Consider the following 15,714-nt stretch of genomic DNA (forward strand, 5'->3'; position numbering starts at 1 on the left):
CCACAAGGATAAATTTCAAAAATATTTGTAGTACGTTTTTTAGTGCAGCAGTTTGGGTTATCACAGAATCACAGAATGTTGGGGATTGGAAGGGACCTCAAAAGATCATCTAGTCCAGTCCCCCTGCCGGAGCTGGAACCTAAACGAAATTACACAGGAAGGCGTCCAGGTGGGTCTTGAATGTCTCCAGAGAAGGAGACTCCACAACCTCCCTGGGCAGCCTGTTCCAGTGCCCTGTTACCCTCACCATAAAGAAGTTTCTTCTGAAGTTAAAGCGGAACCTCCTGTGTTCCAGCTTACACCCCTTGCTCCTTGTCCTACCATTGGGCATCACTGTAGTGGAGGTTATAAATGGCAGGTAAGTGAGTGGACTTCTGCCAAAACTTGACTAAACTGCCAGTTACTTCTAATCAGTCTCAATTTTGTTTTGCAGAAGTTAAATTTTTTTTATAGAAATTTAGGGCAAGACTGATTTCATTTTTTGTTCTCTACTGTGCTAAACACATTATCATGGTTTTTGTCTAGATTTCACCAGACTTCTGTTAACACTGACCCACCTCTTTCCTGGAAGTCGCCCCATCGAAATCAACAATTTGATGTGTCTAGGAACTAGTGATTCTGGTGCTTAACAAATTACAATTATTGTAGATGTTGGAAAAAAAATTGTAAGCTAGCAGAAGAGAGATACAAGGAGAGAAATGTTCACAACTTTCAGATGTTGATTTTTCAAGTATATGGATTGAAGAAAGTGAAAATGTAAGTTAATGAAAGTATGTAGTCTGCAGTTCAGAAAAGTGTGTGTTTCAAACAAATCTGCACACGTACTCTACTGACTACAATCTGAAAACTCTTCCTCTTAGGTGTACTTTGCAGTAATTTCTTTTCATTGTGTATAATAAACGTAATTATCTTTTTATGGACTGATCTGTTTTCAAGGGTGAGAAAGGCTAGATTGTTCTTTTAATTAACATGCAGAACAGGCAAAGGAGGGAGGATCTGTTCTCTGGCTGGCTAAATAGTAGGAACTGCTATTGCCCTGTTTGGGGCAATACACAGAAATCCTGTCATTGATTCAATTTACCAGAAGATTTAAAGGTAGGAGAAGAATTTTACATTTTATGGGAATGTGTAATATCTCAGGTTTACGTTGCATTTTCCTGCAGTGAAGTGGAGAATTCAGAGATAAAGTAACCCTTAACATTTTCATTGAGCCTTGAGATTTTATGCTTTTCAAGGTTTAAGGCAGACTCCTAGCTTTATATAGTGAATTATGTTAAAGAAAAACATCTAGTGATGGCCTCAATCTGTATGATGCCTCCAAATAGGAAAATGTATTTAGAAAATACAGTTATTTCGATACATAACTGAGAATATACTAATGATTTCAGAAGAATTATTTCATGCTTCTTTATTTTTCATGTGTGTTCTGGCTTGTGCTATTTTGATAGCTTTGTGTTTGGTTGTTGTGTTTGGGTTTGCACACTGGTCCCTGTAGCAGACTTAGGGAGCGGAGGTGCTCGCGGTGTCTGGGCTGGCAGCTGTGCTGTGCCCTGGCACCTAGAGCAGGGGATGTGGCTCGTGTCTGTGCTCCTGATCTCTCTGCAGAGTGGGTAGCCAGCATTATACTTAGATTGTGTTCTTGCCAACACAGGGCTGAAATCGTTCTGCTCCAGGGGAGCTCACTGCCCACAGACTAGCTTCCAAAGTTGTGGTAAGGGTGAAGGATCTGTAGTTTGGATACTACTTTGCATGAGCTAAATAATCTGCAGGGGTTTCCTGGAAAGATAATCCATCTTGGTTCCTGTTGTTCAGCCAAAGGGAAACGTGCTGACTCTGTACAAAGCTGAGGTGGGATTTTTTTAAGGGAGAGGGAAAGTGTTCTTTCTGCAAGAATTACATAGCCGTCCTGCTCCTAACATGGTCTGGGAGTCAGAGTGTTAGCTTACAGCTTCTTTAAGTTTTGTGCGTTTAAATAGACATTTTATCCAACTAATCAGAATGTATTTCTGAGTTAATGTTATCTTAGAAACATATATACTTATTGGTTGCTAGGGCAAAATATTTCTGCTGCTGCTAAGATTTGTTGCTGATGTCAACAGCGAATACTTTTTTGACTTAACCATGATTGCAGTAAAATTTAAAGTCCTTCAGTGAAATTGCAGGCTCGTGTTAGAGTTAGGATGGGGATTTATCATCCAGAACTGTCTTGTGATCAATTAAACAAATTTTGAGTTTTAAACCACCATAGTGAAAGCTAGAAATAAATGTTTTTGCTTTGTCACAAGACCAAAAGAAACTTTTGGGAAGGATGTTCAAGGTGTAACAGCAAGTCTGCTGCTTGGTGCTAAGTGAAACTTCCGTATCAGAGAGAGATTTTGGGGCCAATGAAGCTTTGATATTTGTCAAAGTTCTAATATGTGCTTTTTAAAACTACATGTAATGCTCTCTGTCATACTAGGTGAACAAACTTGAATCTTAATTGTAACTATAAAAGGCAGGAAATGGCTATGGTAACACCTGTACATGCAAAGATAACGTGTGATAGCATACTAGTACCTGTAATTTCCTGGGATGCATTTCACAATTATCTGTCTGCAGGGACATTAAAAGCAAGTAGAACAGCAAAGTGAAATATTGATGATATATGTATAAATAAACCACTCTGATTTTCAGAAGCAATGAAGACCCTAGCTGCACATCGGTACATCAGTTGTTTTTACAATCTAGAGAGAGCGTCACCGATTTTGATAAGCTTAATTTTCATGGTGTTAATGTTATTATCATCTTTGTCATGCTTTCCTCCTTCAGCTGAGAATTACATCCTTTTATTATATATAACCTTATGTTTTTATTCATTTTAGACAAGCTCTATATGGGACCAGGGCAACTGTACCATGATCTGCAGAACCTTTTACATGATTTGAATGTAGTTGGTCAAATTAGTCAATTAATAGGCAGCCTTAAAGGAAACTATCAGGTAATAAACAAAGCTGGATTTATTTTTCAAATACGTTCCTGTTGTAAAGAAGCATAATTGTCTCTAGGATCTGTGCAAGACATTCTTTAGTTCTCTCTGTAAAGAGTGTAATAATTTTTACCACTAGTAATTCATTTACTGTTAACTGTTTAGCGTTATAAATAGATTACAGCTGTCTTTCTAATCTTGTTTTTATTGTTTTTAAACATAGGTGGATACTACAGATGTCTGCATTTGCTCAGTAGCTGATAAGCTTATATGGAAACAGAATTACATTTTGATCTTACGAAACTGAATTCTTGTAGTTAGACAAGGTAGTAGGAAGATGGTTGTTTGAAGGAAGCTCTTGATGTCCATCTGAGCTCATAATCCTGGCTTTCAGGGGGAGCTGTGCTTGAAACTAAGTGCAAATCACAAAAATATAAGAGGATTTTCAGAGGAATTTTGAAAGTAATTTGCTTTTGCTTTGTTCATATCCCTTTTATTTAGCTTATATTCTGGCAAACAGATATAGTACTTTAACACCAAATTTCAGGATGAGTTTTCCACAGTTTAGGACTTAAAAAGTTGCTTTTTTGCCTTTTGTTTTATATGCCTCATGGATGCTTAGGCACAATTTTTAATTCCTACCTGCCACCATAGGCTGCATATATGTGTGTGTGTGTGTGTGTGTGAATATGTATAAGTGCGCTGAATTTCTCTTGGGTTATCTTTTCTTCAGAGTTAAGGGCATTAAATAACACTTTGTGAAAGTATGTACCGTGAAGGAAGTTTATGGAAACAGTATTTTTGGACAAAATTTCACAAGTATTTAAAGGTGAATTTCAGCTGCATTTTTGGAATGTGTATAGCACAGATACCATAAGATATTCACCATTAACATATGGAAAACCTTTCGGCCTGTACTGGCAGTCAGAGCCAACTACATTTTGAAAACTTTTTTTAGTTGGTGTTTCCAGGTAGAGATGGGTAAGATAATTAGAACAATTTTGTTGAGGAATGAGATCAGCTTCCCTGTTTTTTGAAAAAGACTTCAATTTTCATAAAATTCTGACTGTGGGAAGTTAGTGTACTTTTGTGTATGAATGCTCATTGCTATTGATGCTTTAAGTGCCACTCAGGTGTGCTTTTACCCTTGCGGCAGGGGAGGTTTAGTCGCAGAGGATTATTGTTTCAGCATCCTACTTAAACAGATTCTAACCACACAGACAGTTCTCTTGATGGCTCTGTAAACATTTTGTCTCTAAGATTTTAACAAAAACATATTGTTAGTATGATTTGTAGATATTTTCATGAGATTTTCTTTAGAAACAGAATTTGTAGGTTAATTGAAATGAAGTAAAAGGGTTGTGCATACATGATGCAAATTTACATTTCTTAATCTGACAAACACTTGGGAATGCCATTTGTGTATCATCAAGCTCTGAGCAATGTGAGATTAAATCTTCAGATAAAACACATTAGCAAATTTTTTACAGATATTTTTGTAATGTGTTTACAAATATGGCTAAAGTATCCATGATTAAAATGTGGACTAAATGGGGCCCAGGTGCCAGGAATTGTGTTATATGCAGAGTTCACTTTAGGTAGCCTGTTGGAAATAGGGCAGTAGGCTGGCGTTGAATCTTAGCTTTTTTAATTTTTCAGAACTTAAACCAATCTGTAGCCCATGACTGGACCTCAGGTTTACAAAAACTGATTTTGAAAAAAGAAGATGAAATCAGAGCGGCAGATCGCTGTAGAATTCAGCTGCAACTCCCGGGAAAACAGGACAAGTCAGTAGTAATCTTGATTACGACACTTTTAAAATGGGCTTATGTATTAGGCATAGATGTACCAGGGAGGATTTGGGAATCTGTAGCTCTCCTGCTGCCACAGTTAGCCTCTGACTTCTGCTCTCATGCCACAGTGCTGGCAACTTGCATGTTCCAGGGCAGCGTTGTAGTTTTCCTCCTGTTCCTCAACTCTGCGTTCCTGATGGAAGAAGTGAGAGAGGAACTGTGGCAGTGACAGCTAGTAGGGAACAGGCACAGTTACATTCCTTCACCAAGGAGAGTGTTCTTCTCGTACCGTTTTGTGTGAAGTGTAGGAAGATGGGCATATGGCATATCATAGCCTGCATGCTTGTATTGGAGCTGTGTCTTTGACTAATATTAGAAAATAATGAAATTTAATTCTGCTCAACATTTCTAGTTTTGACTGCATCTCATACACAATGCATTTAGAGTGGCTTTTTTTTTTTTAATTTTGCAGGTCTGGGCGGCCCACTTTCTTTACAGCTGTGTTCAATACATTTACCCCTGCTATCAAACAGTCTTGGATCAACAATTTACAAATGGCTAAACTGGCTCTTGGTAATTCTCAGCTACTTAAACTTCCTATCAAGTTAAGATAGCTCTCAGTGTACGGTGTATTATTTTTATTTTAATTTTTTAGAAAAATGATTTTTTTTGTGAAATTCTTTCTGCAGATGTTAGAATTGCAGTACAGTCAATAGTAGTGATTGTGAATCACTACAAAGTAATGATGTTATAGATAGGATGGAGGTTTCATTATGAAGGAATATATTTTCTATAGTATTTTAATGTCTGTGGTAATCATTAGTACCAGTTGTTATATGTAACTCGACAAGAATGAGACACACTACAGGAGAGAGAGGTGAGAAAGTTATTCCATTATAAACTTATTTATTCAGATCTTATGAACTTTTTAAACTTTGAACTTCAGGTTCAAATTTCTCAATTTTAGCTTAGCATGATTTTAAACTAGGAAATATCAGTAAAGCTGTTGGGTTCATTTGTTTAGCTTTATGTTCATGAAATAACCTTATGGATGTAGTTTTAAGATAATGTAATATTTCTATAGTCAGATATGTAAAACAAGTCTTTTGGGGAGAGGTTTTTTTTTAAACATTAATCTGTAGTCTTCACTGGAGAGATTATCACAAAGTGATTAAGTGGGAGCAATGAAGAATGTGCTGGAGACAATTTTATTAGTCTCCCGTGTTTGCACAGAGGCTATAGGTTTCCCAAGATAGTTGGGATTTTGAATGCTGAAGTTGAGAAACGTTGAGGATATGCACTTGATAGAAAACAAGTGTCACCAGCACATCCTCAAAATACGCTGCTTCTGTGGTATCTCACTGAAGGCAGGCAAAATAACAAAAACAAAAGAAGAGAGAATGGATGTCTCTATCATTCCAGGAGAAGGATCCTTTTAATTATGATAAGTAGTAGTTGGTATTCTCTTCTCTGAAGTAACTAGTGATAGCACAAGAGGAAATGGCCTCAAGTTGCGGCAGGGGAGGTTTAGATTGGGTATCAGGAAAAATGTCTTCACTGAAAGAGGGGTCAAGCATTGGAAAAGGCTGCACAGGGAAGTGGTGGAGTCACCATTCCTGGAGGTGTTCAAAAAAACCATGTAGATATGACACTTCAGGACATGGTTTAGTGGGCGTGGTGGTGTTGGGTTGACGGTTGGACTTAATGAACTTAGAGATCTTTTACAACCTTAATGATTCTATGATTTTGTAGTGATATTGCTTATACAGGCAGAGAAATGCTATTTGCAAAACAGATTTCCTAGAATCTAAGGAGAGGTTTGATGTGCATTTTCCTCTTTTAATAACCTATTGACAAGATTATTAAGAGAACACACTTAACATTTTGCTAGTGTAAGATGTTATTTTTTTGCATTATCATTATGTATGTAATCTATGATACTTAATTTTTGCTTATAATTCTACATTTTTGTTTATGTATATATGGCATAAGAACAGCCTGATCAGCATTAACCAATCCTAAGAGAATTCTTTTCTATTCCTGTAGAGAGATCTAAGTGATTATTCAGTGAAAGTATTGTGGGATGTTTGTTGTTTGTTCTTTCCATTACAGCAGAGGATAACCTGTTAGGTTGGTTCTGTGTAGAAGATGATGGGAATCAAATAAAAAAAGAGAAACATCCTCTCCTTGTTAGACACATGCCAGTGATGATGGCCAAGCAACAGGAGTTTAAGGTGAACATAATTTTTATGAGATTAGAATTGCTTTTCTTGTGTGCTGTAACTGCTAAAGGACACCATATTCTGAACAGATCTATTATTTCACATCTATTAGTTCTCTTGAGTTACTACCTTGGTGTAAGACCAGTAGCTGTGGAAGATCCAAGAGGGACACAGGAATGTGAAATACTGCAGTCTTTGAGGCACTAAGGAGCATAGTGTTTACTTTTATGTAGTATGACATTAGCTTTCAGATGTAAGCTCATCACTCAATGAAAACAGAACTGCTGAGAATTTTAAATTGGTCTTGAGGTTTCCAAGTGTGTATTTGAGGCTCCAAAGTGCAGGAATCTTATCTCTGTGATAGCTGTCCTGGTGTAATTATGTTAAATGCTCCTCAAATTTCTTATTTTAATTAGTGCACAGGGAGCAGTAGTTTTAAAATAATTTTTAAAATTCACTTTTATTCGGTCATATATAAAATGTATTTCTATTCTGAAAAACAATACAGAAATCATCTTAGTGGTTCATTTCCTAAAGCAATGTGTCAGTTTGAAGTCATATTGACCACTAGCTTTAATGATGAGAATAACTACAGTGTGTCCAGACCAACAGATTGAAGGGAAGGGTGCTGGATACTATTTTTTCCTACGCATCAACAGGATTTGTTATTGATCATCAGTCAGTTATGCTTGTGTAAAAACACTAATGGAAGTAAAACTGTGTATGTATGCCTAGAATCCCAGTGTTAGATTAACATCATCGTATGAGTACTGTTTAAAGCAGTAAGTCTGCTGACCCTTGTTGCTAGGACAGCCTGCACAGGAGGGAAGTTCAACTGGCAGCTTCACTTCAGGTGTGAGTATACAGGTCTGGATGTTGGGGAAAATAATTGCTAGCTGGAAATGCATTTGAAATGTGTAACGGTGTTAAATCAAGCCATTCCTGTGATACTGGTTTTCAGAGCAGAGTTGCGGTTTACAGTAGCCAGAGTCTACTGAAAGTCTCCGGTCTCCCATTCAACCATAGTCATTCTTGTCTTAAACAGTCAGCTTTTCTGTATTGAATACTTCCTAAAGTCACCACTGGTGAAATAACCAAGCTGATTTAATTTTTTGCGGAAACTTAAAATATTTATGTTTCCTTGGAATCTATGCATTTGTAAGTCCTGTAGGTCCATTCCAGGAGCCTTCAGGGCCCAGGCTCAGCTCCTGTAATCAAGTTACAATAGAATCTGCTTGTTTGAAAGGAAAGGAATCCGTACAGTTGGCTGATGGTCTTTGCCTTGGTCGCCTCAGGAGAATACAGTGTGTGACAGTATTTACCTGAGCTCTGGGTTAACTTTGGCAGTTTTGTAGCTCCTAAAGATAATGTGAGTGTGAGCCCAGCTGTCATGCCTGATGCTCCCAAGTCCTTGATGTTACTGGAAAATATGATCTAAGTATTATTGGTGGTTTTCTGCAGTTTGGGTGTCAGGCCACAGCCTGGGGTGGGAAGAGACCCTTTGCTTGGCCGATCCTGCTTGTTATCTCTCTGCATGCTGCTCAGGCTGCTCGGTGGCGTAGGGAACCTGTAACAGCTTCTTCCATCAGAGCAAGTTTCCACCCCAGGCAAAGGGCTTCTGTCAAGATTGAGAGCTGAACTACCATGGTTTGGTTATGAAAAACATAATCGGTTTTGACTACAATGCAAAGTAACATAGAGATGTTAACAAACAGCTCAAGAAATATCCAGCATGCAGGCTGTCTTTTCTTTCATTAGTGATGTATTTATCTGTCACAGCTACTGTAAATCACCACTACAAGTAGATAGCTTCAGTATGTGTTGAACGAGACATGCCAAGACTGGCATGGACAGCTCTTTTTCTTTTTGTCATCAGTCTGTCTCCATCTTTTATCTTTATAGTGAATTGCTTTGGTAAATACATAACAGTATTGTTACTACTGGTAATTACTTGGTGATGCCTGCTGACTTCAGGGAGATTTCTGAAATTCTTTGCACTTTTGAAAATTAGGTGAACTGGGAATTTAGAACTCTTTAAGTTAGGCCTTTTTTTAAAAAAAAATATTCACTGTTGGGAAGTGATGTTGCCAGGTTATAGTGAAATTGGCTAAGTTAATACTAACCAAATTGTCTCTAGTGCTGCAATATAATCACAATGACACTGATATCCGAGACAAGAACATTAGTGTGAATTATAGAGAATCTTGTCTAAAAATGTAGTTTCACACCTCATCAGAAACCTTTTTATTCTCTATATGGTTGTGAATTGCTTGTATATATGTTAAAGTGTTTACATAAGCTTTAGGGAGCTCTGTCATGGATATTGGGGAAATCAAGAAAGATAGAAATCCATTCCTAAAAAAAAATTCCTGCTTATAAAAATGCCTGTTTTTACAGCCTTGGTGCTTGAATAATTTTCAGAGTTGGAATGGCCTTAAATACAGATCATTAGTTTGGTGTAGCTTTCAAGTTTTTCTTAAATGGCCTGGATGATAAAATCATTAGTATGGCTATTAATTTACTGACAGCAACATGATGACATGAAGTTGGGAGGGAGTAGGAGTATTACGGATGACAGCATTAGCATTCAAAATGAGTAAAGCACCTGGAGAAATAATTTGAGGGGAAAAAAGAAAAAAAAAAAAAGGAATGACAGACGGTAAGAAAGACACATGGTATGCTCAGGCAGAAATAGAGCTTCACAGGTAGAGATTGATGAGATGATTGAGTAAAAGGTCCATAAAAGTAATTTTTAGTAGACCAGCAAGCTAAGGATTTGTTAAGAATGTAATATTGTTACAAAGAGCAAATAATCAATGGGATGTTTACAAACAGGCTTCAGAATAGGTAATCATGATGCAGTGCTACTAAACAGCTCTGCTAGAATAGCATGTTCAGGTGAGAAAGTTCTGTACTCAAATATATGAAGCTCATATATCTGCTGGAGAGGTACCAACCAGAAAAGTGATAATAATCAATAACTTTAAAAATAAGAATTTAAAAGATCAATTATTTTCTAAAATGTTTAAATTTAATTAATTAAGTGATAATTTTAATTTAGCCTAATGAAGAGAAGACTCAGGCTGGGTCATGACATATATCAGCCTTATGTAAAAGGACACTGCAGAAGGGAAGTACCTGGTGACTGAGATGAGAAATAACAGGGTAATGATTGCCTCAAGGATGACGTTAGGTTGGGTATTTGGAAAAACTTATAAAGATCATAAAATATTTCAGCGTATCAGCCAGAGAATTTGTAGTTTCTGGCTTTTAATGTCTGTAAGAGTAGGAATAGAACGTGTCACAAACACCACCTGTGTAGCTGACCCTGCCCATGGGAAGCTGGACACACTAAAATGACCCCTTCCCTTCTGTAATTCTTTGATATCCTTAAATGCTTTAGTTAATTACAGACTAAATTAGGCAGAAACAGGCGTGTCTCTTTAATATGGTAACTGCTGTTTTCCTTTGTTTGAAGATTGAATGTGCTGCTTATAATCCTGAACCATACCTGTCTGGCGAAACAGAGTCCGATTCCTGTGCCATGGAACATGGTTTTCTTTGGGTAAGCGTAATCTTTAAAAGCTAAAAATAGGATTGTCTCCTGTCTCTCTGCATTGTGTTTTGTGACTCTCAGCAACATAGCAATCTGAAATAAATTTGGGGGATTTTTTAATCTTTTTTTTGTTTGTCTTGTATAAAAGATAGCTAGTAATTTTGTCCATATGATCTAACTGTTCTCTGTAGGGTATCACTTATGTGTGTGTAATTTGTTAGTGCAGTAAGTGAGATAGCCAATACTTTTAAAAAAAAAAAAACAAAAAACTAATTATTTCAGTAGCTTTCCTTGTTACTACAATGCTGAAATTTTATGGAAACACTTGTGAATTAAAAGAAGTTAGAAATAGCTTTTGTCAGCAGTCTTTTTCAAGGTGATCTGCATAATTTCTTTTTGTCTTTGCTATTTGTAAACAGTCATCACAAATATATACCAATATAATCTTTCAGCTGCCACAAAACGTTCTTTCTTTCTCTTTGCTATGTTTTTTCATTTTGTATAAATATAAGAGTTACTATATAAAAACAATTACCTCTGCTTGGGTAGAGATTTTTTTTTACTCTTCCCAGAGCCCCAAAATGTAGAGATTTGTGGACATACTGATGATACTTAGTTCTGGATCAGGGAGAAGTTTAGGATCCTGTATCAGCAAGTTTACAAAAGGGATTATATTAATAATCCCTCTTTCTGTTGGGACAGACCATTTATTTGTTGACCTGTTACTGTTTAAAAGACAGGCATCAGCTGTATTATCTGTTTTAAGAGAATCTGAGATAACTTAGAACAATGGTTATTAAACTAATATATTACACGGGTACTTACTGTAATTGCATTACATTATGTATATACAGATGAGTCAGACATCAGAATAGGCCATAATATTCCTCCTTTACAAAAGAAAGAACTGTTTTTGTAAGTGTACAACAGAATTTTGTGCATATAATGTTTTGAAATCTCTTGTATTTGTGCTGAATTATTTTCCTGTTTATGTCTTAATGCATGAAAATTCATATTCACACATATAACTTGAGATGCACTCTTCAATTAACATTACAGTCATTCCTTCTTGTTAGTGCTGATCTTCATGGAGACAGGTATGAGTCTTGGTCTTTTTTTTTTTTCCTTTCCTCTTTCCAATTCAGATTGGCAGTTGTACCAATCAGATGGGCCAGATTGCAATAGTCTCATTTCAAAGTTCCAGTCCCAAGGTTATTGAGTGCTTCAATGTGGAATCACGGATTCTCTGCATGGTCTACATACCAGAGGATGAGAAACTGAAAGAGCAAAATAAGACTCTCGACTCTGAAAATGTTCTTGCAAAAGCTTCTAATGTGCCTACTATTTGTCTTGGCATGGAAGAAGGAAGGTGATTCTCATTTTTAGTGTACCGTGTATGATTGATTCATTACTTTTTACTGTTCTATAGCAAAATTGTGTGAGATACTTCCAAGAAGATGTTTTCTTTTTAAAAAAGTATCCATGTGATTTCCCAGTGACCTCAACTTATCCTTTGCACCTAAATCAAGGAAAAAAATACACTCTACATTTTTTTAAAATACACTGTGTATTATTTGAAATTAAAATAATGTGTATCTTTGATGAAAGGGGATTAATTCATCATACATCATGTCTGAAAAATATAAATATTACTTTTGTAATGTTGTAACATAAGCTTTAGGTATTGGAAAATTTTCAGAATGACAGGAGCCCGTTACCTTCTACAGTGTGATACTGTGCAGGATTTGTCATGTGAATAAATAATATTACTGTTTAGTGTTGACATGAATTATTTTGCTCTGTTTGAACTGATGACCTTACTGAGTTGTCCTTTGATTTATATTGAAAAACAAAGCTATGTTTTCTGAACTTACAGGTCAGTAAGCAAACAGATCTTGTTATAACTAGTGAGGGTGTAAGTATTTAACTACATGTGATTTTTGAAGGTGTTTCTAACCAGTATAAATGAAGGAGAACAAAATTCTCCAAGGAAAATGCTATGTTTCCAGAAATTCCAACATCTAATTGTGCTGATTATCTTTGCTTGTGAAGTGCAATTAATTCCAGATTTAACTGTTTGATATTCCTAACATACCCATGATAATAATCTGTAGGAATGATGGGAATTTTAAGTGTAATTGATGTTTGGTAGTGGGTTTTTTTCTCTTTTCCCTAGTTCTCCAGGTAATACTTAATCTGTTTTTTGGGTTTTTTAACTAATAGAGAGTTTTGGATAGACTTGTAATAAGAACTTTGAGCAGAATTTTTATTATGTCTCTGGTAAATAAATGTTTCTCCAGACAAGATAATATGAAAAGTGTTGTCATATCTCAAATTGTCTACATAGACATTTTGGAGGCTCAAGATATTCCTTTCCATACTCATCTTCCTATGAATGGAAGAAGAAATTCCCACCCCCTCACCCCCTCCATTATTTTATTCTAAACTTTTTTTGTGCATATTCTAATAAGGATAATTAAAACATAATTTCAGAGGTTTATTTTTTCTTGCTTCTTTTTATAGCATTTCTATTTACAAAAGTTGCCAAGGCTCAAAGAAAATGCGACTTCAACACTTCTTCACTCCTGAAAAATCAACTGTTATGAGCTTAACATATATGTCTCAGTACTTGTTTGCTGGCTTGGTAAATGGAAACATCTCAATCTACACAAAAGCAGAAGGTAACATAGTGATATGATTTGATAACATCCTGAGGAACTTGCATGTCAGTGTATTTTGGCAGAAGTAGTTTTCCACTATTATAGTTTCTGAAAATTCTCTGTAAAAATGCTGAACTAAGGTTAATATGCTTTTCAGTACCTCTGAAAATGTTTTCTTTTCTTGAAGAATAATAGAAACTTTGATACTGTTCCCACTTTTCCCATACGATACATATGAAAACTGATTTGTGCCCCTTAGCTTAAACTTTAAGGTCCAGAATTTTATGTGATAACAGGCAGTATACTGTATTTTACACAGCACAATGCTAATTCTACTTGACTACTCAGTATTGGTTTTTATGAAAAACAAAAATTCCCTATTGTCAGAGATTCCTGTATATCTCATTTGAAATGACAACTCAATTTTTACTGCACAGGTAGAAGTCTTTCCTATGTGTACAGCTCATGTAGTATTTCACAGTAGGACTCCTCCCGTTAGCATCACAGTTGGTTGGTTTGTATCTAGTTAAGTAATTGGCTAAAATAATTTGATTAAAGGAGAATCCAAGGTAATAATTCTGAACCAGAACTGTCTTCTCCAGAGCTGGTTTGGGTGCTTGTCTGTGTACTTCCAGTACATCTCACTAGCTTTCCTGCAGTACTGCATACATATATGGTTAATTCAGTTCAAAATCAACAAGGCTTTAATCAAAGTTTGAAACCTGAGTTTTTAAGTGAGATGTTAGCACAGAGACACCTAACCTTGCAAAGTGCAGAGCAAGCAGAAATCTGGTGTACTGTACTAGTGTGAGCTTCATAACAATAGTTGTCATAGTTCGCTAATGAGGAGGCCCTTTAAACAGTGGGGCTGCGTTTGTGTGGCACTATATCTCAGCTACTATATCCTGCCAGTCTCTAACTGAGGAGCTAAGCTCAGTATCTTGAATCTTGCAGCAAATTATATGTCCAGTGGTAGATCGTACAAAGACTTAGTTTGGGAAAGATACAGGATACTTTTTTTTTTTTTTTCCTAGCAACAAAAAATCTGAAAAAAGCTTTGGGAAAGAGATTTCCTTTCACCAGTTGTCATCTTCAACCCAATGGGTTTCCTGTTGAGCTGTTGTCTCTGATCTGAAGCCAGATGTTAGATTTCACTTCCCTTTAGAAAAATGTGTTTTTTTTCCCACTGAATAGCAATTTTTTTTTTGTTTGTTTTGGAGGCACAGGAGTGAGGCCTTGGTCCTAGTCTCATAACATCATTTTTTATATTTCAATTTCTGTATGTACCTGGGTGGGGTAGTAAAGTGAATCTGTTGTCTTCTCTGAAAGGGATTGGTGCATTTAAGCTATTTTAAGACTGAAATTGCTGTCACTCAACTTCTTCCAGGGAAGATCACTTCAAAAACAGGAGTGGCACCCTTGCCAGTATAGGTAAGAAAGGATGGATGGGTTGCATATCTACAGAGGCTGTTAAGGACAGGACAGAGCTGTTAACCAGACTGAATTATGTTATGAGCTGGAAGTTAGGTTGTGTTGACCAGGATCTTAGTGTCCTGTTTACAACTACAGAATGGTTTGGGTTGGAAGAGACTTTTAAAGGTCATCTACTCCAACCACTTTGCAGTAAGCAGGGACATCTTCAACTAGATCAGGTTGCTCAAAGCCCCTCCAGTCTGATCTTGAATGTGTCCAGGGATGGGGTTTCTACTACTTCTCTGGGCAACCTGTGCCAGTGTTTCACCACCCTCATGGTAAAAATGTCTTCCTTGTATCTAGTCTAAATCTACCCTCTTTTAGTTTACAACCGTTTCCTCTTGTCCTATTGCTACAGGCCCCGCTAAAATGTTTGTCCCCATCTTTCTTATAGGTCCCCTATTTATTTTCCCCTGAAGACACCAGTTTTGTGCAGCTTAGATATTCATAGAGCCTGTCGCAGTCTATTTCAGGATGATTGAAGCTCTGAGATGGGAAATACACATTCATGTTTTTCTGACTCATAGTGTAGTCCCTTTCCTTACAGTTTGGTCTGTGTGTGTTATTTCAGTCCTCCATGCCTCGTGAAAGTTGTGTGAATCAGCTGCTCCCATGTTAGTGTTCGTATTCCTTATAGTTGACTGCTGTGGTCATGTGAGGCAGTCAGCCCTGGAGGGCTGTTTTTATGAGCACTGACCTATTTTACCAAACAAAGGAATCCAAGCGGTGAAACGGGAGGGAGAGGGAATGCAGCCTCTGAAGAGCTTTGTGCAGTTCATCAGGATTGCCTTCTGTTCTACAGAAGGGGTTACTTTCCAGCCATACACTTCAACTTGGGTTTTGATCTCTCAGCATAAAGGAGATTAAGGAAAGATTTAAAAGTGAATGTGAAATATGGTCACTGCATTACGAGGCATCTTGATTTGAAGCCTGAGAAGGACAAATGCTATGGGATGCACAGATAAAATTGGCTGTGCGCCCTGTTGTGGGACTGCATGAATGAAAAGGGGTGATCTTTCTTCTAGGGTGAGAATCCACCTTGCAA

General features: G+C 36.8%; 1 protein-coding gene across 1 annotated transcript in view; it reads left to right on the forward strand.

Annotated features, from left to right (window-relative positions):
* The first annotated feature begins 351 nt into the window (after nt 1-351).
* The window catches only part of LOC104527019 (rho guanine nucleotide exchange factor 10-like), a 39,651-nt gene continuing 24,288 nt past the window's right edge, over nt 352-15,714 (forward strand). The window contains 8 exon segments of the mRNA XM_010170631.2: nt 352-358; nt 2,862-2,977; nt 4,625-4,752; nt 5,231-5,331; nt 6,871-6,992; nt 10,459-10,545; nt 11,682-11,905; nt 13,060-13,217. Coding sequence (XP_010168933.2) covers nt 352-358; nt 2,862-2,977; nt 4,625-4,752; nt 5,231-5,331; nt 6,871-6,992; nt 10,459-10,545; nt 11,682-11,905; nt 13,060-13,217 — 943 coding nt within the window.

The sequence above is a fragment of the Antrostomus carolinensis genome, unplaced genomic scaffold (assembly GCF_000700745.2).
Source record: "Antrostomus carolinensis isolate BGI_N321 unplaced genomic scaffold, ASM70074v2 scaffold246, whole genome shotgun sequence".
NCBI classification, from domain to species: Eukaryota; Metazoa; Chordata; class Aves; order Caprimulgiformes; family Caprimulgidae; genus Antrostomus; species Antrostomus carolinensis.